Source organism: Coturnix japonica, chromosome 17 (assembly GCF_001577835.2).
Source record: "Coturnix japonica isolate 7356 chromosome 17, Coturnix japonica 2.1, whole genome shotgun sequence".
NCBI classification, from domain to species: domain Eukaryota; kingdom Metazoa; phylum Chordata; class Aves; order Galliformes; family Phasianidae; genus Coturnix; species Coturnix japonica.
This window is the reverse complement of record NC_029532.1, coordinates 378,073-403,924: the sequence shown is the minus strand read 5'-3', so window position 1 is coordinate 403,924 and position 25,852 is coordinate 378,073. Positions and strand designations below refer to the sequence as shown.

At 47.2% G+C, this 25,852-nt stretch overlaps 1 protein-coding gene across 13 annotated transcripts in view; it reads left to right on the top strand.

Moving 5' to 3' along the window:
* Positions 1 to 25,852, top strand: part of EXD3 (exonuclease 3'-5' domain containing 3) — a 163,154-nt gene that overhangs the window by 42,469 nt on the left and 94,833 nt on the right. For 8 of the 13 annotated variants that reach the window (XM_015878794.2, XM_015878790.2, XM_015878791.2 and 5 more), the window contains 8 exons: positions 3,568 to 3,632; positions 7,250 to 7,420; positions 8,671 to 8,838; positions 15,546 to 15,599; positions 16,079 to 16,218; positions 17,009 to 17,109; positions 21,458 to 21,531; positions 23,160 to 23,198. In XM_015878794.2, coding sequence (XP_015734280.1) covers positions 3,568 to 3,632; positions 7,250 to 7,420; positions 8,671 to 8,838; positions 15,546 to 15,599; positions 16,079 to 16,218; positions 17,009 to 17,109; positions 21,458 to 21,531; positions 23,160 to 23,198 — 812 coding nt within the window. The remainder of the gene's footprint in view (positions 1 to 3,567; positions 3,633 to 7,249; positions 7,421 to 8,670; positions 8,839 to 15,545; positions 15,600 to 16,078; positions 16,219 to 17,008; positions 17,110 to 21,457; positions 21,532 to 23,159; positions 23,199 to 25,852) is intronic. The other 5 variants (XM_015878798.2, XM_015878793.2, XM_015878789.1 and 2 more) reach the window with 3 other exon arrangements.

Below are 25,852 nucleotides of genomic sequence, written 5' to 3'. Positions count from 1 at the left end.
TGGTGGCTGGGTGTGCTGAGTGAGCTGTGCTAAAGCAGCGCAATTTATTGCTTCTGAAATGGAATAGTTTTGTGACATCTGATCCTCCTGTAAATTTTGCACTGGAGGATTCAGCGGTGGGATGTAATTAACATTTAAATTGATCGTGATGCTGGCAGTGCTGCTCTGCCCACACGGTGCCGGCCTTTCCCTGCGAGCGAAGAGCTGTGAGCCGCTTTCGTTCTGAGTGGGAATCCAGAGATGGCAGCCAGTGGGGTTGGGGTGAATCACCGCGCGGTTATCCCTTAGTCACAGTGTTCTTGGAAGGGATCTGCTCTCGTTCCTGGAAACAGCTGCTTCTTGCTAAGCTAGAGCCTCTGCCCTGGGGAAGCCTTTGAACCCTTTGGTGCACCTGCAGTCTGGAACAGTGGGTGATCTTCTGCAACACCTCCCTGCGCCCGAGATAATGCAGAGTCACATTTTGAAGCAATGCAGGGGAGGGGAAGGGCTGGGAGCTCCCCTGGTACCAGGCACTGTCAGCACTCCTGACTCAGAGGGACTTGCAGATCTGAGTGGGAGATGCTGTGCTCAGTGCTGGGGGTTTCTCTGCTGACTTGGTGCTGGAGGCTGCTGTTCCAGGCAGGGCAGAGCAGGGCATCCTCAGTGGGGGTGATCCCTGGTGATCCCTGGTGATCCCTTTCCCCTTCTCTCCCCTTCTCCTTTTCTGTTTCCCATTTCTCCTTCCCCTGTTTCCCTTTTCCCCTTCTCTTCCTCCTTCCCCTTTCCCCTCTCACCATCTGACCTTTTCTGTCCAGCTGTAGTTGATTCTTGACATGCTGCTGCATTTCAGTCACATCATCCCCTTTTCCTTTTCCTTTTTCATTTTCTCTTTCCCTTTTTGTTTCTCTTTTCTCCCCTTATTGCATTCTGTATCTCTTAATGAGTTGACTGTCATTCTCCCCCATCTCAGGCCGTGGGGCGTTCAATGGCTTTTGACACAAAGAAAAAGTGTTGAGAGATTTTTCATTGGTAAATTCCTCCTCTGGGGTTTGATGTCTCACTTTCCCTATTGGAGACGCACAAGCAGCCTCTGTCACAAAGGGGGTTTCTCCTGCCAGGGCATTTCAGCAGCATCGGTGAATAATGCGGCAGGATTTTGCCCTGCTTTACCTCAGCAGCCCGCAGGCTCCGCTCCTGTTGTGATCACAGCGGGTCTGAGTGAGCTCTGCACAAAGGAGAAAGAGAGTGAGCAGCAAATAGTTCACGGCTTTCCTCAAAGACACTTTTCTAACTCAAAAATATCAGCCTTGTGGTTTGTCTGGTTTTGAAATGTAACCGCAGCTATTGAGAACTGGAGAAGATTTGATTTACCAGCTCCTGCAGTTTTGGTACCAGATTCAGGGCACGGGAAGTTTCTTTTTAAAAAGAAAAATACTGAAATACGTTCCTAGGCTTTAAAATAGGATCGTATTTGGAGAAACTGCAATGAAGGAGCCTGGGTCACCTGTGACCTGTGCTTGAGTCACCTGTGACCTGTACTTGGGTGCAGACGTGTCCCCTGCTGCCTGCAGCGCGCTGCTGTCAGCTTGATGGGGGAAGCTTTGCTGGGCATGAGGTGGTTGGTCCGCAGCTCCCTTTCTGGAGCAGAAAGGATCAGACCATGGGCTTTGTCTTGGAGCTTGATTTAGGATCTGAATGGGATCGGCTGCGGGGCACATCCCAGCCTCACCGGCCCTGGAGCCGGGTGGGACCTGGACACATCCCGCTGTGTCCTGCTGCATTGCATGGAAGTCACCCCACTGGGTGCCTGCACTGCAGTGCTCAGAGAGGGAGGGGACGAGGGGAATGCTATTTCCTCCTTACCTGTGCTCACACAGCGGCATGCTGGCACCATACTGTGTTGTTTAAAACTGACCAGGGAGATGGTTTTCATGCATCCATGTATTGAAATAAGGGGGAGATCTGATTGCAGTGCCGGGGAGGTAAGGGAGGAAAAAATCACATGAGATCTGGGCTTCTTTTGTTGATTGAGGCTCAGAAAGCTTTTTAACCAGTTGAATTATTGGCTGCATCTGAAGTGAAACTCCGCTCCCCTAACTGCTCTCATCTCTGTATCATTTCGCTCATTCACTGCATTCATTGCAGTCCAGCTTTGCAGTGTATTTGGTTACGTACTGCGTTTCTTTGGGAGCTGGGCAGGAGGAGCAGCACACACACGTGGGCTGAGTTTGACTGTTAGCTGCTAATGCTGTGGGCAATGGGGATCTGGATCTTTTCCCGTTCTGTTGTAAAAAGAGACTTCTCTTTTCCCAGAGCAGAGGCAGTAGCTTGGAACTGTTTGGAGAGGTTGAGTAGAGATGAGAGAAATGTTATCTTATGAACTGTAAATGGTGTTTTACGTTTGGCTGCTGTGCCCCCGAGGATGGTGGATACTGGGAAAGCCCTCACTCAGAGCCCAGGCAGCCATCAGCCCACGGCTTGACAGGCTTTGTAAGTGCAGTGCTGGGAGCTGAGCTGGGTGAGCTCCACACAGCTGGACTGGAGGTTCTTGCAACCTGAAATATGAAGTGAGCCAGGACACCGAGCTGAGCGCCCTGAGACAGCTGAAATGGGGCTGTGGAAGGCAGGAGGTGATTGAACAGGACGTTTCCTTTTCAACTGAGCATTTTTTCTTTGGAGTCTGTGGAAGCAGGAGAGGAACAGTGAGTGGATGGGGAGCGATGGGGAGAACTAACGTAGATCTTTAAGGGTTGCTCCCAGCAGGTTTCCATTCAGAGCACTTTGACTCAACGTTTTGTAAGTGAATGTCTATAAATTCAATGGAAGCAGATATTAACAACGTTACTGCTTTTACAACTAAACACTCCTAAACATTTGGTTCAGACACAGTGGTGTGGTGAACGATATCGGTGTGATTAGTAGTGTTAGGTACTACATAACAGCTGGATGCAAGTTTGCAAATAACTCAGTGAAAACTAAAAGAATCACTGTAAATATCCTTTGTTGGGATGGTGGATCAGCCTTTCTCCATAGGCTCAGCAGCATCCATGGGGCCGGTCCAGCTCTCCCTCCTCTCACACCTCTCACCCACATCCCACAGCATCCAGGCTCTCATGGGGTGGCTGAGATGAGCGCTTCAGAGCCGTGCCCTTAAAATCTGTGCATGCTGATAACTCCCTTCCAGGCTGCCTGACTCTTCTAGGAGAGTTCTGAATTAATATTAAACAGAGGGAGCCGGGGAGCACCGCGGTGGTTGAGCTGGGTGCAGAGCAGTGTGATTTAGTTGTAAATGCACCGATACGGCCTTTCAGCCTGCGAGCCCGCGTGGGTGTTGAGTTAAAGCCATGCATGGATGATGCCTGTTATTTAGTTAGGGTCTCAGAGCGAGGGGTTTTAGCGCGTTAATCCTGACTGGCAGTTGGAAGGTTGGTGGTTTCAAACACAGTGGCATGGAGTAGCTGATTTTGCTTCAGTGAAACAATGCACCAGTGTGTCCAGGCTGCCTCACAGAGCCAATAAATCTGTTTTGTTTTGTTTTTCCCCCCCTTCTCTCTCTCTCCCTCTCTCCCTTTCTTCCCCCCAATCCAGGCCAAGACCCGCTGCTATTGCTGAAAACCCTCCAGCTTCTCTGGACAAAGAAAGAGATGAAGAAGGTAAGGCTGGGTAGCGGCCTCCCCTCCTTGCTGCCGACGGTGGCTGCATGCAGAGCATGTCCAGGCACAGAGCGGGTCAGCCTGCGAGTCTTCAGGGCTGCTTTCAGTCCCAGCACACAGGGAACGAGCCCGCGCCTAGAAGTGAAAAGAAAAGGTAGCTCTGTGTGATGGAGGCAGCAAAGGGGCTGCTGTGAAAGAGCTGGAGTTTACAGGGCTGAGTTGCAAGCAAAGAAGAAAACCTCTAAGTTGCTTTTGTTTTCTTTTAAACACTTTTTTGTCTGTTACGTTGAGCGCCTCGGGAGGAGTGCAGGAATGCTCCGAGAAGCTGAAAAAATGAGGGTTGAAGTCAATAGAAAAGCGCTTTTTGCCAAGTGGAACGATATCAAATCCTTTGTGTTGGAGATATTTTTACCCTTTTGTTTTGTTTGATTCGGTTTTGCCTTTTAGAGTGGTGAATGCAATTTACACAGCTTCTCTAAAATTAGTGCTGTATTTTTATACAGCACCCTATGGGCTCTACGTGGAGATTTCTCAGAGGGAGTAAAATATACTCCATCTAAATTTGGGAGCCTCAAAGCTAACAAAAACAGTGCATGTATGCGCTCCGTGGTTAGTTTCCCATGTCGAACCCTGTGCTGCTCAGACAGGTCCATAGCTGAGATGCTCTTTTCCAAAGGACTCCGAAGGCAGCAGCTCACCGCAGAGCTGTGCAGTGTGGGCTGTGTGAAGTGGCAGCTGTGGCTCAGCACGCCGGGGTATGCACAGCATCCCAGGAACTGGAGTGTCAGGTCACTGTCCTTGTCTGGTCCCTTCCTGACAGCCTGTGGTTTCCAGCCTGGGTAACTGAAGCACTGGAGACCCGGCATGAGGTGCCTTTCCAAATGGCCCATCACCACTGTAGACTTGAGCTCAGCAACTGTGAAGCTTTGAGCTTTCTGTCCAGTTCTGTTAGAGTTGCAGGGAAAAAAAATATTGTTTGTTAGGTTTTGGGGGCAGCAAATCCCACAGAACAGCAGTAGGAAAGAACAGTCATCAGTCTCTATGCTGTGTACCCTGGGATACATGTGGATTGTGGAGAAAAATACTCTGAAAAAGACGAAGGCTCCATCGATGTGTCCTGGGCAGCGCAGCTTAGCACATGGTGCTGCTCATGTCCTAAGCACACCAGTATCCAACATTCCAGTTAAAATAAATGAGGGAGCTTGGCTAAAGTGGAACACAGCGTGCTGCACTGACATTTAAATGGCAGGGAGCTACTTTGCCTTATGCTCTGTGTGGGTGTAAGTCAATACTGGCTACTAACTGATGTGTGAATCAGTCCTGCCTACTAGGTGATGCCCATCAGGCTCCAGTCAGTGAAGATCAACAAGAGGAGTGTACCTGTCCCTGGCGTGACGTCAGTGCTGGGACGTGGTGAAAGAACACGATCGTTTCCTACATAAAGTCAGTTCTGCAGTAACAAAGATCCATCAGCAGAGTGCCCTGAGCTGAGAAATAAGGGACTAGAACCGAATGGAGGACTGTGCTGTTGGAGCACCGGCAAAGTTTTCCAATTCCCATGATCTGTCGGGCTGTAGAAATCCCCCAAGGAGCATTCCCTGCCATGGGAATCAATTGAAATGGAAATGGCAATTACATGTTTGAGAGGAATCCTCTGGCACAGAGCAGAGCCAGGCAGCACTGCACTCTTTCCTCTCTGATTTAGGTGTCTCGTGCTTTTTCTTGGTTTTTTTTTGATTTTTTCACCTCAGACAACACGCACCGTGGTTGAAGTCTTTGGATTGCCAAGAAATTTGGGGCAGGCTTTGCCCCCTTCTAAAAGTGGAGCCAGTCGCAGTGTGAGACTCATCCTGGCCGTGCTGTCAGCACAGCTGCCAGTTGTGTAGGTGTTTGGAGATGCTCTGCGTGTGAAAGCAGGCTCCAGCTCTCGCAGGACGTGGTGTCTGCTGGCGACTGCCCTGCCAAAGGCCAGGCTCAGGATGCAGCTGGAGGAGGAGCTGAGTGGTGTGGTGAAAGCTTTAGTTCCATCTAAATGTGCTGAAGTGGGGCTTTGGGGAGAGAAAAAAAGAGAGGCCATCTATAAACAGCGCAATCGAGTTGGCCGGTCGCTTTGTTTTCCTTTGGCTGTTGTGTTGGATATTTGTGGTCGGGTAAGGTTTGCCTGCTCCTTCTGCTGAGTCTCACAGTGAAGCTGGAGCCCTGTGTTTAACACTGCAAATTCTTACCACAGGGAAAAATACTTACAGGGAGAAAACTGTTATCTGAAGTCACATCTCTGTTAGTCATCGGCTTTTTCTTGCTGCATCTGATAATCCAGTGAGAAGGAAACAGTTTCTGTCATAAACGGTAGGTTTTGTGGCTTTTCCCAACACGAAAGACACTATGGAAAATGACTGTCTTCCAGTAAACACTGTTGATGAATAAAAAAGAACAAATTCATTGGCAGGATTTCTGTAGATTTTCTGTTGTTTTCCATACCATTCTTTGAACTTGATGTTGTTTCCATTGGAAGCCATGACTGGGGCCATCTTATACAGCAAACTACAATTGCTGACTGCAGGCGGCAATGAGCACCTTTTGGATGCTGCTTTTTAGCCAGCAAAGAAAGAGAGCAGCTGCTCCGAGTGACTCCTTGTTTTCTGTCTCTGCGTCTGCCTCGCTCCACGCCAGTAGATGTACCACGCGGCGAAAGGTGCAGTGTGGTACTGAGGGATGTACTGAGAGATGTACCGAGAGATGCCACTTCTTCACCCTGCCAACCCTCCGAGCTCCTTGGAAACTACTTCTAATGTCAACATTATAAAGATATTGCTCGGTGCTGCTAATTTATCACTTCTAGCAGATGGGTAGTAAGTAGCCTATTAACATTCACAAAGTGAGCGTCCAATTCCTTCACATTTCTAAGCACATCACCCTGGGATCCTTAGGATTTATGGCGCAGCATTTTCCCATGTTCCAGGCCCCTTCCTACAGCCTTTAGCTGTGCTGCAGTGAGTGCCCGCAGCAGGTACCTTGCTCAGGTAGCCTTGGAGCACAGCAGGACAGATTTCAGTCTCTTGGATGGCAGAGCAGGACAGGGTGCGAACTTGGATCTCTCTTTTCATTCCTGTACATAAAATCCAAACCATTTCAATGCTCCCATCGTTACGCCATCGTGGCTCAAGTCAGTATAAGGTCAAACAGAATCTGTGGCACGGGAGGAGGAGCTTATGTGCTTTATTACTTGTCGGTCTATCAGAAGATGAGTAGGTTTGTGAGCCCAATTATCTACCTTCCCTATTGCCATTTTCCTAATAACGCCCCTTTCTCCTGCTCATTTCTCTTCTCCCCCTCCCCCAAATCCCAAGCCCCTTTGTCTGCCCCACAGAACAACTTCTCTGTCTTTATGGGATAATTAGTGTGGACAATTGCTGCTTTTCCCATTGGGTTTGAGGTGCAGTGAGCCATGAAGGAATCTGTAATGACATGAAAAGTCACTGGAGGCGCGGATGGTGGCTGAATAGCAACAGTTACCTCTCTGAATAGATTAAATAAAAAAAATAAAGCTTTGTGTTGGGCTGGGGGAAGGGAGGATTCACTAATCTTTTTGTACGTGACAATGTGTTTTTGTATCTCAGCAGCTCAAGGAAGAAATCAGGCGGGGCTTCGCAGGACTGGAGGACCCATTGGCGGGACTGCTGGACATGCTGGAGAGCAGCAGTGATTGGAAAGGGAAAGGGCATTCCCTCGGGTATTACATCAGCAGTGAGCTGCAGCTTTGGATGAAAGAGCATCCTGCTGTTCAACAGGTTAGAAAAGGAGGGAGCGAGAGACCTTGGGCAAAGGAGAGGGCAGCTGATTTAGAGGTCCCTCAAATGGCCACAGTTTCACTTCATTCCATAGTCTTGGGTCTCCTCTGTGGCCACATGCAGACACGGTGTGACAAGGTGTAAAACTCCTGCTGACATGTTGTGATCTGGCGATGCTGGTCTGCAAATGGAGTAACAGTAGAAGCTGTGATGTGAGAGCTCTGTTTCCCCTTCCAAGTTGCGATTTCCATCTTTCCAGATCAAGCTGTTCTGATCAAGCACGGATCTTACAGCCTGTGCTGGCTGGGGGCATTCCCGCTGGAGCTCCCATCACTGCTGTCAGGATAAACCCAATCGCAGTAATCTACTCTGCATATTCTTCCAGATCTGCAAATAGGAGCCAGTTACTGTAGGATTGCTTAACTCCTACCATCTGGAGGGGAGCTTTTATCGTTAGGAATGCAGAAAATGGTAACAGTATGGCTTTTCGGATGAATGATTAACTTTGTAACATTGGGTCAACGTTTACCATTCCTTATGCCATGGTGTACTCTGACCTCCCAGGGCTTTCCCTGCTTTCTGTGCTTTTACCTTTGAACTGTAAAATATTTTCATATCTACATCGTTTCATTCTCCATTTTTCCCAGTGGCTCTTTAGACATTCAGCTCTGTTTAGATTCTCTGAGAGCGTTGCCTTTCCAGTATTGCAAAATGCAGAGAAGTGCTGCCGACACTGAAAATCCTGTGCCATAAGAGAGTGATCATATAAAACCACAAGGGTTAGTGCTTGTGTCTGTGCATCCTGCTGCAGTGCTTCTGCTTTTCCTGCCCTTCTTGCACCCAGGAGCCAGGCTGGGAATGAAGATTGAATTCCTGTGCCTGATAGGTGAGATCTCCCTTGAGAGGTGTTGCTGTGCTCAAAGATTTTCTGCTGGGAACTGGAAGGAAGAATTTCTAAATAGCTGCGTTAGTAAAAGAACGTTTTTGCAGTCTCCTGCTTTACTTTTGCACAGGGCCCTGCGCCTCTTACAGAATTAGCCTGCAAACATTTAATGTTTGTAAATTGGATGCTGTGAACGAAGCTGCATATCATCTTGTTCTGATTTCTGTTTGCAGACTCCATGGGGAAATTGGAGAATCCCTTCCCAAGGAATTGGCTTCTTCCCCTGTTTAAACAAGCTGAATTTTCAAGTGCCATTGAACTGCAGCCATCTTTACTAAATCTGTGTCTGATTTTTTTTTTTTAACAGTCTGGCACGAAGCTGAAGAAGCTGCAGGCCCGTGCATTCAGAATACTAGAGCAGTGCCCAGCTAATCTTCTTGACCCTCTGATTAGCATTTACCAGCTCCATACAGCAGACCGGAACTATTTGCTTGGACATGTCAGTCATCTTTATCACAGGGGCGATTACAAAGAGGTGGGTCATGTCTTTCAAATAAATGCACCTTCCCAGTTCTCTGGTGCTCTGTTAAGGTCTGTGTCTTTTTCTTTTTTTGGATGCATTTCAATGTGAATTCCATTTCACCACAGCAGCTGCACCCTGTGAATGGTACAGCTTAGCATGGGCTTCTCGTGTACGAGTAGACTGTGCTCAAGCTCAGTTTTTATAATAGCTGAGTAGAGAATGACCGTGAATCTTTCTCCCGGAGCTTTTCTGACCTCTGAAAGCAATGGGTTATTAGGGTCTAATTTGGAGAATTTAAGAGGATGATTGCATTCTTTTTTGTTTTTCTTGTCCTTGGCAGGAGAAGAAGGGATTTCAGTAGTTGGTCATAGATCTGCTATGCTATCTCCAGTCTGCATGCATCTGCAAGGGGGTGGACAGCCTCTGCTCCCTGACTACCCCAGCCAAAGGGCTCTCGGCTTGAGGAGGTTCTGAGTGTTGAATCATATCTTCAGTGTGTGTGTGTTATTACGCCTGTATTTTCATTTGAGTGACCGGTGGGAGTTCAGAAAGAAGCAGAGTTTGTTGTGCTTTACCCTGTATTTTTGAGTTTTTGCAGATCTCTGGTATCACAGTGATGTCTTGATATCCCTGCGAGTATTTTCAGGGGCAAAATACAGTCCTGTTCATACTTTCTTTTTCTTTTCTTTTAAGCAAAAAAATGTAGGATATAGGTGTGTTTTTTTCAAAGGGAAGGTGTTTGCTTTGACTATGGAAGGCATCCAGATCTTGCATAGCAATAGAAGAAAGTGAAAGAGCATTTTTATGCCCTGTTCTTCAGTAAGGCCTAACTCCCATGTGGTCATGGAATTCCACCCTTGCTGGTTCTGTGAATACAGACAAAAGGCTGTTCCACATTTGGTCACAAGTCTGCAGGTAGTTACGTGAACTCACTCTTTTGTTTGACCACTCATTGAACGTGAGTGTTTGAAAATCTTAACAAAAATGTATTATTTGAGTATATTTGACTGTGATTTTCAATCTTGTGACTTCACAGATAGTTGCTGTTTTCTTGTAGAATTGCAGATCTTTCTAGATCAGGTTTTTTGAAAGCTCTGGTTGTTTTTTGGTGGAATTATTTTTTCTGTGGTTATTCCAAGTGTGAAGAACAGGAAGCCTCAACTGGTGATGATTCTCAGCCATAACTTTCTTCTGGTCCTGGTTCACTGCCAGAAGGGTGAATAGAATTATCTCTGAGAGTAACAGGTTATCTGCCAGTGGATGGCACTATTGCTCCCGTGACGCAGAGAGCGAGCTGATAAAGTGATAACCAAAGTGAAACAAGAGGGACATAGAAGTGTGTTTTGGAGTTGTCTGGCATGTTTGGGGTTTTTATCCATTCTTTTATGAATGAGGTTCACAGCTGCTGGAGGAAGGCAGTCTGGGCTACCTGTGGGGAAGAGCAGGGAAGAGGGCTTCCAAGCTCGCTCCTCATGACCTGTAGAAGATGGAAGCTCCTCTTACAGAGGAAGATCTAGATGGACGGGTTGTAACATCCCTCCCTGGTGGCTCCAGCTGAGATGTCCCCAGCTTCATCCCCTCCTGGGCCTGCTGTGAAGCACCTTGTGTTCCTGGGACCAAGATGGCCATGAGGCATCATGTGTCTATGGGACCAGCATGGTTATGAGGCACCATGTGTCTATGGGACCAAGATGGCCATGAGGCACCGTGTGTCCATGGGATGAGCATGGTTATGAGGCACTGTGTGTCTATGGGATTGGGATGGCAATGAAGCACCGTGTGTCCATGGGACTGGGCCGGCCATGAGGCGCTGCACATCAGGAGGGACCGGGGCGGCCAGCGGCACTGCAGCCTTTCATCGCCGGCTCCTCGGGCGCGTGGCCCCGGTGCCAGTGGATGGCTTTGTGGGAAGGCCGATGGCTGCTGGTGGGGCCGGGACAATGCGGGGATTCAGCAGACCGGGGGTAATGCAGTGCGAGCGAGTCTGTAAGAGGCCCTGAATAGGCCAGGCTGTGCTTGAGAAGAATGAGGGGTAGGCAGAAGGCAAGCTAGTGTTTCATGATCATCTTATGTTACACTTCAGCCTTTCAAAGAGTGTCTGGGGCTGGTTGAATGAACCTCTCTTGCACTGCGAATGCGGGAGGCTAAAGACAAAGGAGACTCTTGTCACTCGCAGGCCCCTTTCGGGAATAAAAGCCATTGTCACATGAACAGGGGCAGTCTGGCAGGCTGTGCATGCTTCAGTGCCCCATGATATCGCTAAGTCTCAGCAGAAATCACATTCAGGGCCCTGTCAGCTTTGATTAGCGGGGTCTCATGACTTAATGTGCTGCGATATTTCATGTCTTAGGGTGGCGGCTGTCTTTCTCTGGGATGAATGCCCTCTATTGTCCGCCGAGTTATTTTATTTACATTTTTTTAAACAGCTTATAAAGGTAAAAAGATAGCTGTGCTTAAAAAAATCAAATTCCTTTGCTTCTGGATCAGTAGAAAGTGCTGCTCGGGTCAGATACAGTGAAACTTGTTTTCACAGTCAGCATCAAAGTTCTCATCTTGTTTAACAGCTTTATAGTAAATTCTGAACAGGTGGCAGCGGAGCTGGGTTTAGGAAGGAAACAATAAATAATCTTTTTAGCCTCTGACAAGCAGAAATATTCCTGGGCCTGAGAGAGCTCTCAGTCCCACTGCCCTGCACCGTGTTGCTTTGCCCCTCCATCAGTTTGTTTCTTAAACAGGAACGCAGGTCGAAGCTGTTGGTGCAATGGGCACTGTTTGCTTTCCAGCAAGTTGCTGTTGTCTGTTCAGGTTTCTCTGTTTTCTAAAGCTGAGTGTATTTTCCTACTGATGCTTTGTTTGTTAGTTTACACAATTAGGGGTGGTTGATTCTGTATATTGAGTTCCCTTCATATTTGCTATTTCCATTAGAATAGTGTGGGTCACCTTACTGAAATTTGGTTGTTGCTGCAAACAAAGTTTGAATACCTGCTGAAAAAGCTTCATAGACACAAAATATAGTTTGCTGTCAACAGCACATTGTAATACACAGGTTGTTTGGTAGCTCACCAGGAAGAAAAGTTGAGCAAAGGTCTAAGCTTAAAGGAATACAGACATGCTAAATCTGGACAAGCATAATTCAATCAGCAACGTGCCCTTAGATTCTGGACTGTAGTGATGTCTGGAGCACTGCTTCAGGGATGGTACTCCTTGTAGTCCTCCTTCATGGTGGTTCTGGGGAATACATCTCATATGTATATTATATATACATATGTTCAGTTCCCTCTTCCCTTCACCTGTACACACACATATTCCAACCTCAACTTCTGCCTCTTTACCTCAAATTCTTTGCATATGACTAACCTGTCACTACCTTCTTTTGACTGTCTCACCCATTATAAAATATGGCTGGTCTCTCTTCAGAGTGGACCTGGTCAATCTCATGTTTTTCGTGTTTCTGAAGGTCTTCCTATAGACAGTTGTGTACATCGTATGGTCTGTTAGCAGGAAGTAATTAAACACATAACTTGATGTCATGCGCTGTGCAGTGATGCTTTCTGAGAGTTTGTGCAGAGCTGATTAGCCACAAGTTTGAAATGAGCAATGGTGAAAAACACAAACCAGATGTTCCTGATGATTAATAATTGGTGTGCCTTTTACTCAGTTATTTCTACCATTGTTATCTATCTCCCCTTTGATCTCTGTGATTTTTCGTAGCTGACGCTGTGTCCTCCTCTGCAAATCTCAGTCTGTTCTTTGGTTGTTTGATGGGTTTTCAGAAATTCCTTCACTGTGTGTTCAGAAACACTGCAGTAAGTGAAGCACGGGCGTATTTACCTTTGTGTTGTCTCAACTTGCTTACAACAGGACTAAGTAACGCAGGAGTCATCGCACACTGTTTGTGTCTGTCCTTCATCACTCCAAGCAGTGCTGCCAGCAGAGGTTATTCCTCTGGTGCTAACCCCACCGTGGGAAAATTGCCTAAATTGTCAGCGCAGACACCGCCCCAGTGCGCACAGCCTTGCAGATAAGATCTTGTGTGGCTTCCTGCGCTTCGCACTGTATGTGGAAAGAACAGTCATTTTTAGATGAGACCGAGCCAAATGCATTCAAAACAAGCGGAGAGGATCAGGTATCGATGCGTGTGTGTTCACTTAGAAACTGTCACCATTTTCTCATGATCTTCTTCTTGCAGTCGCATGACTCAAAGAGTGGTGGTTGTGCAGCAGCAGCGCCTCGTGCTCGTGGCTTGGCCTGAATGCATCAAATCTGTGTCCCTTCCCCCCATGCTGAGCTCTGTGCACCTCCACGCTTCATAGGTATAAATTAAAGCAGTATTCAAATTCTTCAGATTCTCCCCCATCTTCATCCAGCCCTTCCCCTGTATTGGGAGCTGCTCACCCTCAGTAAGCAAAACGGCAGCTAATTTTTGAAACAAGACTTTTGCTTTCCCCATAGTTAATTAAAGAGTGGCCCAAAACTCCCTGAACACAATCAGAAGCCTCACAAACTCTGACAAGGTCTGAGTCAGATGATGGTTCATCGCCCTTTTATCCTGAACTTAGCAGTGGCTTCATCACATTCCTGTTCCCAAATGGGAAGAGTGGCATGCAGTGCTGGGGCAGTTGGGGTTTTAGTGTAGGTCAAACCCTTATGACTGTTTACGAGGGTGGAGAGTGATAGGACAGGGTGGAATGGTTTGAAACTGAGACAGGGGAGGTTCAGGTTGGATCTTAGGAGGAGGTTTTTCATGCAGAGGGTGGTGATGCACTGTTCACAGGTTGCCCAAGGAGGCTGTGGATGCCCCATCCCTGCAGGCATTCAAGGCCAGGCTGGATGTGGCTCTGGGCAGCCTGGGCTGCTGGTTGGTGACCCTGCACACAGCAGGGGGTTGGAGCTGGATGAGCACTGTGGGCCTTTGCAACCCAGGCCATTCCATGATTCTATGGTAAGTTGTAGCATACTCGAGTTCAGCAGGTCTTTCTGGTGTTCACTCAGCTGGTGAGGTGGGGAAGGCATCTGCTGCTTAGGATTTTCATTGCCTTGCAGATCCAACGCGAGTCTGAGGATCTGTAGCCAGACAAACATGACTGCTGGCTTCCAGCCCCCTGGCTGGTCTGCTCACATGTCTTGCTGAGTGCCACATATGGGGAAACACTTGGTTCTTGGTTGGGGTGCGGAGGGGGATTCTCACCATTTCAGTTGCCGCATGCCGTCTGCCTCATTAACGTGTTTGTTTTCTAACTACAAAATGAGTCTGCAAGTGAGGTGTTGCTTTTCTGGAGATCTTATCGCCTATAAACAGACTGTTAAAAATAGGGTCGTTTTACACAAAACTTGTTTGTGGAGCGAAACGATTCAAAACACGATAATAACAAAACAGAATCTTAAAATAGCCTAAAGTTGAGACCACAGGCACAGCTGCCAAGCACTTTCATCTTTATTACAGTTACTCATATCTCTTCTCTTATTATTCCCATTGTAAACACACTGATTTTATCTAAGCTTTCCTCCTTCCAGCCAGCCCGTGTAAGTGCACCCTGCAGCCCAGCTGCTTGTTCCTAAGGCCAGGGCTGCACGTCCCCATCCAGCACAGCGGTGTGCAGGGCTGTGACATGGAACTGCTCCGGGTGGGTGAGTGTTGATGGCAGCACGTCGTCCTCTGAGTGCCAGGAGCTGGCTCTGCTGCAGCAGGGTTTGAAGTCTGGTATCTCCCATGTTGGCTGGATGTCACTGCTCTGTGCGTCAGGTTGGACGCAGATCCAGTGCAAGAGGTGAAGCCAGGCTAACACAGTGCCTGCTCACCTCATTAAGTCACCTGTGCTCTTAATGGAGGTGGAGATAACACCATGCCATTTAGATAACGGTTCTGCAATTAGGTTAATCTGAACACGTGTGTCAGCATTAAAAAGCTATTACAGAAACCACTGCACGGTTCCATGCTGAGGCTCACAGATTACTTGTTTAATAACAGATGGTGACGTGAGATTTTTAGAGGTTTTATTATTCCATCACTGAAGGTGGCTGGGAGGGACAGAAAGAATAAAAAGAAAGAAATCAGCTGTGAGAGCTGAGGAGGCACAGAGCTCTTCGTGCATCCAGAGCAGAAGTAGCAATGCTCAGCCTGAATGCAACCTTAGAGCAGCGTCTGTGCTTTCAATTAGTGGTGTTGTTCTCCACAGGAGAAGGTATCAAGGCGTGCTCCTATCCACTTGTTACGTTTTTCTGTACCCGTTTTGTGTAAAGGTGAAGTTTGCATTTGCATTTTTACTGTAATATCTTTGTTTGCGTATTGTGACAAGTCGCAGTTCAAGGAAGCCATCCATGAAAAGAAAGAATGTATAATATTCATTATCTTTCTCTCAAAGCAAAATGAATAACAGCATCAGAAACCCGCCTGAATCTGAATCTCTATATTGCTTAAAAATATCCTCCTTGGCTTGGCCAGGCACTTGACTTTCTCTCTCTCGTTCTGCCAGACAACCTGATCTTTACCTTTACACCAGGACGTGCTGCTGCTCACAACATGCAGTGCTGCCATGGGGGCTCCTGTACATTTTGAAATGGGTTGTATGTGGACAAATGTTTGTACTTGAAAACGTAACAGAAATAATTATCTCATTAAAGCTTTGTGCAGTCACATACCTGCTTCACTGTGAAATGATGCCTGTTTACCCCCCGTGTTGTTCTTCTCCTAAATACACTTTATAATGATTGTTTTCTAGGCAGCCATCCTGAGCATTAAGCTAAAACTGCAGCCAGATCAAGATGTGGAGAAGGTGAGTCATTTCCTCTGTAGATTTCTCTGTCTTCAGATCCACCTTTTGTAAAGCAGGAATTCCATCAGAGCCCTCTGAGGTGTGATGCATTTCACTTGAGGCTTGATCTCATTTGCAAGAAGTCACTGCTACATGGCTAAGGCACCTTTACCTCTAGAGGAATGACAGGGTGTGTTTTGTTAGACCCCTTACTGGACTGTTTTCTTACTTAGAGCCACTATAATCAAAGATTCTAACTGGGTTCCGGACAAATGATCATTTTGGTCAAGATTATTGGTTTTACTGCTTCGAAGCTTTGCCACTTTTGCGAATAGTTGTGTTGAAAATGCAACATCTGTCATTTAGACAGCACAGGTTGGTTAAGCAAGGGCCTGGTGACTTGGACCTCTTCCATTCCTTCTGTTTGCTGACCATCCTGATCAAAGGCAGGGCATAATTCTTTACATCTAGAGCAAATACCCTCGAATTTCTTTTCCTAGATGTGTGCACCGCTGCTGTTTCAAGATAAAATTAACCTGGTTGAAGACTATGTGGGAGAACATCCTGAGCTCCAGTGCAGACTCATACAGATCCTGGACACCTGGTGTGAACCTGACTTTAATATCAGAGACGTAGCAAGGTAGAAATACTTGTTGAACTTCTAAGCAGCTGGGGCTGGCTGCCTGTCAGAGGACAGGATGTTCTTTGATTGTCGACCTAAGATCATTTTCTCCACATAACGGAGTGCAATGTGTCTACTTTTCAGCTGAGAATGGGGAAATTCTGGTATCTCTGCCAGAGTCTTTTCAAATCCCTTTGCTGGTAAGGCAGAGAAATCTTTCCTATTGACAGATGTTTCACTTCTGTCAGGAGAGAGGAGTGCAGAATGAAAAGTGTGCAGTCGATCTTAGCAATAGACAAGTAGGAAAGCTCCCTCCAGGAGGTCGTGCTAATCGCAGTCTCGTGCTTTGTTGGAGACAAGGCTGAGTTTCAGTATCGGTTGTACAGGTTTGGCAGGAAGATAATACTGTGATGAAGGGGCAGAAAAACAAGAGATACAGGTGGTTAACCTTCATGTTGTTGTGAAATAGTTGTGTGTGTTTTAATTTATAAGTTGCCTCTCACTAGAATAGCTCTTGTCAGTTACAAAGCCAACAGTACAGTAAAAGTCACAGTGTAAATGCAATAGCTGCAGTCATAGGTTTGAGAGGAGATGGGAGGGAATTGCTGTCTTTCTGTTTCCCAGATGTCAACTGGGAAATTTGTGGCTGCATTGCTGGCTTTTTGCTATAAATCAGGATATAAATCAGCAGGGGTCTGTTCTTGCCAACACCTACCAAACCCTGATATCTCTACTGCTTTGTATCTACCGTCTGCAAAACCATCAGCAGTTCCACAAGTGTGGAACTTATTTGTTCGTTTACTTACAGACAATATCAAGGCCTGTCCAGGTACAAGCCAGATAAACTGAACCGCAAAATGCTAAGCAAGCTGATCTTCAGACTCCTGGACCGATTTAACGTAGATCCAGGTATGTGATACTGCAACATGTTCTGGAGTTATCTCCCTAATACAGAACAGATGAAGCCAATTTGTCTTCTTCCGTGTTCAGCAAGGAATCTGTGCTGTAATTTATCATGGGTGGTTTCAGAGTTTAATTAATGGTATTCCAAAACAAAGCTGGTAAGTTATGGGAATTATCACTTTGTGCTGTCGGAGAATGAAGTGCTTGTGACTAATAGGCTGCTTCTTCCACGATATGAAATAAATCTTGACCTCAGAATGGCTCTACGTAAACACATGATGGTCAGCTTTGAGTTATGACTCCATTCCGCTCTCATAAGAAGCAAGTCGTTACTCATCTGGGGATCTGTTTTCTTGAGTTATGAGTCCATCAGCTGTAAAGAGATAACCCTTCAGAAGCAGAAGCCTTGCAGTCCTTTGTATTCTTGTTGTAAAACAGGGTTGGCAGCAGAGAACTTGAAGGCTCTTGCAGTCTGCTGAGTGAAGTAAAACATTTTACATCACTGAGTAGATCTGCTTCACCACCAGTTGTCGAATAAAATCTGCTTTCTTTTGCTTTTTATTGTTAATGAGCACTGCTGATTTTTTTTCCACTCTCTGGGACCACGTTGGAAACCTTTATGTGCACTGTTAGGTTTCACTCTATGGAGCTCTCCATCACCTCCACAAGATACGCAATTCTCTTTTCTTGGACTGAAAAGTGGTTTCTAACCACAAATTGTGGGCTTATTATGCCTGGCAGCAACACTATATTGCATATTAATCTTCACATCTTCAACCTGCTGCTCAGAAGTTAATGAGATAATCCTTGCAGACCCTCACTGGAGGATAAGTAAATATAATTAAGCTTAGCACACTGGTGTGGAATCTGAGGCACAAGGGGGTGATTTATTTAACATCTAAAACCTTCCCTGGAGTTTACTGGTCATCAGTAATTTTTCCATCTTTGTGAGGTTAATTATTCACTGGGCTGTATTGTCCTTCGTGATCTGTGAAGAGCTGTTCCCCTTTCTTTATGAAAGATGCACCACAGATGTACAGATACACCCTTAACTATAAGCGTGAAATGCCATAATTGTTCACTTGCAAAATCCTGAGACAGTAAAATTACACCAAGAATAAAAATCCCAGGAGAAAGAAGGATGTGGAGCTGTTATGTCAGGTGCTCTCTATTGGGTGGCAGCGTGTCTCAGCCTGGTGACAGTGTCCCATGAATTGGAGCTGCCGTGCTAAGGGCAGACTCGTATGTGAAAGTGGATCTTCATTTTTTTACCTAATATCACATGTAGTTCAGAGCAGCACTTCACACTTCGCTAAATGAGGGGCCTTGTGGTCTCCTTTGAGGTACTTCAGAAATTCTTCGTGCATGGGAAATCTTGGTTTAGATCTTGCACTGAACTGGAAGTGGTGGCAGCTGGAATAACGCTGCTCTCCTCTTCTCCACTCCTCTTTCCCATCTTTAGTGCACATAAATTTAACTGTGGTAAAAAAATGCAAGAAGGAAACAAACTTGGTAGAATGGACAGATCAAAAACCTTGTTCTGAGATCTCTTGTCCTGATCAGCTCCACCAGAAACAAGCAGTGAGGTGAAACTCGCACTTCATGTTACCCAGCCTGGCTGTGGGCTGGCTCGATGCCACAGTCTTCGGCTGCTGCTGTCTCCTCTCATGAGTCCCACTTGCTGAAAGAGGCTGAGAGCAGCAGCAGCAGCAGCAGAGGGAAGTGGCTTTTGGTGAGAAAGGCTGTTGGAGGACGGGGTTTCTTGGTATGAGAAGGCAGGCTTGTACGTGACTCAGTTATTGTAGTTCAAAATCCACTTCCATTCTTTGTCTACCCAAGGGCTCACTGGGTCCACTCAGAGGATGTTGGTGAACCTAAGTAGAACTTTGTGTTCAGCCTCTGAGATTTGAAACACCCCTTGGAACTGCCAGTTTTACCTTTCAGAGGCTGATAGGGGGTGGCCCAATAAAAATAACAGGTCTGGAGCCACAGAGCAAATAAATCATTGGCATGTTAGTCCACCTCATCTTTCTTGCACTGTATCCCAGCAGTGCTAGCACACAAAGCAGGGCAGGGCAAGTGGAAGATTTTCTGCTGAGTCCCAGAGGCGTCCTCATAAACTGTGTGTGGATTCCATATAATTAGCTTTATTGGGGAAGGAAGAAGTCTGCAGAAATGGCGTGTGATTGAGGAAATGGCGTTTTACAGAGTCTTTTCTCACACCTGGGTCAGTGTGCTCTGGTTTAACGAGCCTTGTAGCTATTGCTGCCTAATTGCTTAATGCTCTTTGGAGACTCTCTGAGGTCGAGTTAGATTTACAAACCAATTGTTAGTCCAGAGCAGTTCTCTGAGGGGGGGGAGCAGACCCTGAGTTTGCAATAAATAGTTTTATTTCTGCCTGTATTTTTACACAGCCGATTTTCCCCCAGCAGCTCAGCGGTGGCTTTAGATGCAGCAGTTCATCATTTGTGAGATAGGAAGGGAATCACTGCAGAGTACAGCCGTCATCACCTCCCGTGTGCTGGTGTGACAGTAAAGCAGTGCGGCTGTGCCCGGGGCAGCAGGGGGCGGGCGAGGGCCGCCCGGCAGCGGGCACCGCCCGGAGGTGATGCGCTGGATGGGGGGGGGCTGTGCCGGCTCCTGGCAGGGGGAGATTTCAGACGTTTCCCCCTTTGCTGGTTAAGAGCAGGTGATTCTTTTCCCTCGCCTTGCAGTGGCTGTGCCAGCTCGGTCCGGTATTGCACTGTATGCGTACACACCGCGGGTAGGAGCGTCCTGACACTGGGATGCAGCCGGGATGGTGGAGAACGGGCGGCTCAGCTCCGTCCTTGGTCCTTACCCTGTCCAATGTGTTTTCCTGTGCTGAAACACAGGGTACATGACCAGCTGTAGGCGAGCCAAGGCGCCCATGCTGTCCCTTGGAGATGTCACACCAGTCCTGGTGTTCTGAGCATGGATTCATCCTGTCTTTGCATGTGGACAGACCACACTGCAGCGCTTGTTCCTGTAGGCACTGAATAAAGCCATGTGCTGCGCTCTGCCTGCAGGGTCAGCCAGCATTCCCAGCAGCAAAGCCAGCAGGGAGCTGGAGGGTTTGGGGCCAGGCTGGGGCTTCTGCTCCCCTTCCCTTCCAAGGAGCGCTCAGTCCAACCTGCAGTGGCTCAGAGCACATTGTAGGACACAATGCATCTTTGAGGCTACAACAGAAAGAGATTTTCTTGAGTCTTGCCTTACCCTCCACTGATTTGCACTCGGGGAATACTCCCATCATAATATACTGTGATGAATGCACAGCTCACTCCTCATCAGGTTCCCCAGCAGTCCTTAGCAATACCGGGGTAAAAGCCTCTAGGATTTCAGGTACTCTGATTTTATTAAACCAAGGCTGCTTTACTTTGTCCCAAAACAAAGTCTGCTTTGTGTGGGCCCTCCTGTTCTGCCAGGGCAGAGTAAAGGAGTCCCATTGTGAGTGGAGTCAGGCACTGCGTGGAATGAGAGGACCCCATCCCCATCCCAGCTCAGGAGGAGTCATTTGTGACCTGGAAGCAACAGCCACACGCCCAAAAATCCATTGCACCATGTGTTGGTGTTACATGAATGAAATAGGTGTGTATTAGTGGTTTCACATCCGATGTGACAAATAGATTTCATTTTTACTTCCTCCCCGTTGCTCAGTCATTAACTCGCTGCTAATGGCTCAGAGCAGAGTGCAGTTTTTGCTACTGAGTCGGTCCCAGCTGTGTCCCTCTGTGCAGCACTGCCGTGCAGCTGCCATGGAGGTGCTTCCCTACTCTTACACTGTTTGTGTTCCACTGGTGCTGCACAGCCCAGCCCTGATCCCCAAGCAAAATGGTCATTACTTCCCTTTTGTATGGATACGGAGTCTCTTCCCTGGGTATATGTTTTATTGGATGAGCTTTGGCCACGAGTGTAAATCCTGGGCAACGTGTTCAGAACTGCTTAATTGAGCCAAGAGCACAACTTCCATTCACATCAAAATACAACCTTTAGACACTGGAGGTGGTACTTGTGAGAGGATGCAATATAATTAAAGGTGTGAAGTCATTGACTGTGAAGGATATTGAACCAGCAAGCGATCTTATCAGCCAGGGGTGGTGCAAGCAGAGGTATCAGTAGCCAAGGATTAGCATTGGTAATCATGGCTGAAAGTGTAAATAACAGTTTATAGTTGAGATAAGCTGTGTGCCTGTCCCTCATTGTTCCAAGTCTGATGGCATCCTGCCTTCCTCTGACTTGGTTTGAAACTGGGGAAGGAAAAATGTCATGTCTAGACAGTAAAGCTGATAGGAAGTTTGGTTACGTCGTGCACTCACGTGTCTTTTTTTCCTTTTAGCTCTCTGTCCTAATGTCATAAATCAGCGGCACTTGAGAACTCTGAATTATCTCTTTTACAAGAGGTTTGTGGAGGTATGTATCTGTACTGTGTGGTGTTTCTATACTGTGTGCTGTGGCTGTGAATGAGTTTCTATTTGTTTTTGCATTCTGAATAACTGACGTTGCAGAATTACATGGACTGCATGTGAACAAGCTCTTGTGATAGTTATTATGCAGACATGCTGGGTGTGCTGCCAGACCTGTATATTCTGTTAGAGAAAGGCTGCAGTGTCCATTCATATCCCAATGACCAGTAGTTGTAATTACACAGATCTGGGTCCTCATTCACCTGTGTCCTCAGCAGTGTCCTGGGACATGTGAACAGCAGCAATGGGTGCTAAGGGATGGTGATCTGGTGACACTGCTCTGGCACAGGCAGTTCAGTTTCAGGCCCTCCTGATCCAGCAGTGCTGGCTCTGAGCTGTCATTCCTGCTCAGCAGAAGCACTGACACAGACCCGCATCCTTCATCACAAGGCTGTAGTGTTGGATGATGTCATTCTAGGGAGCATTCACAGTGAGAGAGACGAAAGCATTTGTCCAGGTGTATTTATTTAGCAGAGTGGAATGGATTCTTTATCTGGTGCTCTGCTCTCCCTGGCCTTCCATTTCCTTTGTTTTGCAACTTATGCTTGATTTAAAGTATCCAAGCTGGCCAGTGACTTCAATTAAGGTACATTTGGCAGCTGTTTCTGGACACCATCCCTTCTTCTGAGAGCTCTTTGGTGTTCTGTGTTTACCATTCTCAGCTGTGTATGAGGCCTGGTCAAATGGCTCCTTTATCTCAGCCGTATTTAGATTACATGCTTGTACATCTCCAAGATGTTTTCTCTGAGGCTCTTACTCCCCGTTTGCTGTTGTACCTTTCCATACAAGTGGCACTAGTAGTCACTGTTACTCTGCCAGAAGCCGGAGTGAGGCTCTGGCATCCATGGCAGATCAGTCTCTTGCAGCCTGCTTTCTTGGCAGCGTGGAGAACAGCTCCTGTCCCAGATCTCTCCCAAAGTTGGCTCTGAATTACATTTGAATGGGAATTTTAGCTTATCAGTTTCCTTTCCCAGGCCTCATGATTTCAGAGGATTTTTCATGACTTGGCTGTGGAGAAGAGTTTGTCTTTTCATACTCTGGAGGCTCAGCATTGCAGATAGTCCCTGAGATCACTTCTATGCAGGAGCCCATGGGGGCAGCTCTCTGTCCGGCTGTGCCATGGGGGGGAACGGTCTGTGGACACAGCGCAGATCTCCTGAGGAGAAGGCAGCAGCAAAGACCCACGTGTTCCACCACAGCAAGGCCCATCTCAGCTGTGCTCGGCGATGCTTTGGGCATTGCAGGAGCACCACTCAAGTTAACGTGATTGTTTTTATAAGTGATCCCAGCTCTGGGTAGTGTTTGAGGTGCTGCTGGGAGAGGAGCTGTGTTGCCCATGTGCTGTGGTCAGATGGGGGCTTTTGTCCTGTGTGCTGTAGCTGCCCGAATTACACGGTCTAGGCTGTGTTTTTTACCATTCTCTGGCTGGTGACGTACAAGAAGCACAGGTTTCCCATGCATTCCTGTATGCATTCCTCAGTTGATGCCAGTGCTTAAGATGGTGTGTTAAATTTCATCTCGTGTGCAGCATTCTCCTCTTTGTACCATGGCTCAGGAGTGATTTTGTCTTTTCAGAAAACCATGACTCAGGAGAACTGGGCAGATCACGTTCAGGTGAGTACAGATTTCTCTCCCATTTTCTCAGGCTTTATTTGCTGGGGGTTATTTTAAGGTGTTCAGAACAGACAACCAAATATTGGAGCACAGCTGTCACAGTTTTGCACTTTCTCGCATCTTTGCATAATTATGAGGAGGAAGAGATTTTCTTTTTCTGGGTGTATAATAGGAGAGCTCAGGCAGCTGTGTTTTGGCCTGATACTACAGTAAGTATATATATGACAGTGAAATATTGAGACATGGCACAGTGACAAACCATTAGTGACATCTGATACAACATGAGAACACACCAGATTTGGTTGCACTTTCAACATGAGATGTTTCTTCTCCCTTCCTTGAGGTAGAAGGAAAAGGGAGAGTGCCAGTTCATGAGGAAGTGTTTCTTAAGACAGATGGTTGATAAGGTGGCCAGCATCCCTTCGTGGTAACTGTGAAACCTACTCTGTGTCTTTCTGAGCTGAATATTCAGCTTTCACATGCAGTGTATTGTGCCCCTGCAAGAGGCCAGACACTGAGAGGGAAGAATTGGTTTTGTCTCTTGATCTCAGTGATCTTTTAAGCATATTTGTGGTTTTCCTTTGATTTCCACAGACTTGAAAGTCAACACAAGTGCCAGCTTCTTGCTGGATTGAGACCTGACCGTGGATTGACCGTGAGGGTGTAGCAGACATCATTGCCATGGCTCTGGTGTATGCAGTGAAGGGGTTTCTGCCAGTGCCATAGTGTGGATGGTGGGAAAATCCTCCCAAAGCCTCCTGATTAACACACACAACTACAGATCATGTCAGTCATTTGTAGAGATGGAATTGATGCTCAGGAAGGTTTGGTGCCTGGCAGGAGCTCACTTGATGATGGGCTGTGGCAGGAGGTCGTCTTTGCTTTCTCCAACTAATGCAAACATTGCATTTCCTGATTGCTGCATCTTACCCAGTTTTGATAGCTGTGTAATTATCACATGGGTAGTGCTTAAACTTGCCTGTTATCAGTCCTAGCCCTTCGTGCTATCAGAGATCACTGTCTTTGGCATCACATTAAAGCAATCAGAACCTGTACCTGAGCATCTGGAGGAAACTGAAATAACTGCATGTGCATCTGAGCTGCTGCTTCACACTGCTTAGTGCATGGCTGCTCCCAGCAAAAGAAAAGGAAAGTCTCCAGGCCTGCTTTGTTTACCACTGCAAAACCCAAGGCTGACTGTGACTGTTTTTGCAAGATTGGGCTTTACCTGAGGGGAAAAAATGGACTTCTTGCTCAGAATTTCACCAGTGACTTGGCGTGTTTTGACCAAACAACAACAGAAGTGTATTAAGCAGTGCCTCGTAGGGCTAGAAATAGCTGTGGTTGTTGGTGTGTGTCCCATTTTTGTGTTTTTCTTTGTTAAATTCTGTGCTACATCCATAACAAAAGTCTTAAATTATACAGATACCAAGAGCCCCGGTCAGAGTGCAGCCCCCCCTTATCCAAAGGGGCTGACCACAGTCAGTATGGGGAGTGTGGTGTTACTTTTGGTTCACCCAGAGCTGCACAAGTGCAGAATTTTCCCGTTCCTGCCCTGTGGGATGAGTTGAGGTGTGATGCTGACTGCTCCTACAAAAGGCAGAAGCCCCGTAGTTAATTGCGGGGCCCACAGAACCTGTTCTCAGCCCTGTAGCAAACTGGTTTTGCTCTCTCCTGCCTGCTGTGCTGGCCAGGCTGCGGCTGAGCAGGCAGGGATGGCAGCCGTGGGCAGGCAGGGGCTGGAGGGAAAGCAAAAGGATCAAAACATCGTCATCCCGTAGGGAAAGTGCCCTCATCAACTGCCTGTTGGCAAGCCCTGCCAGCCCAGGAGGAGAGCTACGCTTTGTGTGTCTCCTCCAAGCACAGATACCTCGGGGCACAGGGAGGGGAAGAGCACTTCTTGCACAGTGCCAGCTGCGCCGCTCTGCATAACTGAACCTGTGAGCTGCATGGAAACACACAGGGAGAGTGCCTGTCCTCACAAGCAGAGGGGAAGGCGTGTAGGATATTGATGGTAGATATGCAGGAGAAAAACAGGCAGGGCATGAGCCAGCTGTCTGCTTTGCTGTGTGCCCTTCTGCTCCCATTTTTGCATGTGTAATGTTTTTCATAGCCTTAACCAGCTGCATAAGGTTAGTAGAATTGGGTAAAAAGCTTCTCCCTTATGTCCAGTCCCTCCTCGCACAGGTCTGTGTCTCTCCTGCACTCAGCACTCCCCATCAGGGCGCAGTGCTCCAGGTGAGGTCTCACAGCACAGAGCAGAGGCACACATCCCCTTCCAGCCCTGCTGGCACGTTGCTTTGGATGCAGCCCAGTGTAGTTTGGCTCTCTGGGCTGTGAGGGCACAGTGCTGGCTCATACCCAGCTGCTGACCAGCAATACCATCGGGTCTTTGCTTGTCAGGATTGTGCTCTGTCCTTACATCCTCAAGAAAGCGATTTTGAGGCGTATTTAAAGGGCAGAATGCAATTACTGTTTTATTTCTTTTTAAGTTCTTGCGGCCAGAACACCTGGCCAATAATCCTCCTCTGGGGAATCTTTAATAAGAAGAAGAGGTCAGAAAGGCCTCTTTGCAAATAGCCATATCTGGTGTCTTTCCCTCGGAGCCCCGAGCTGAGGCAAACTTTTAAATTGGCTCGAGATTGTTCTGAGCA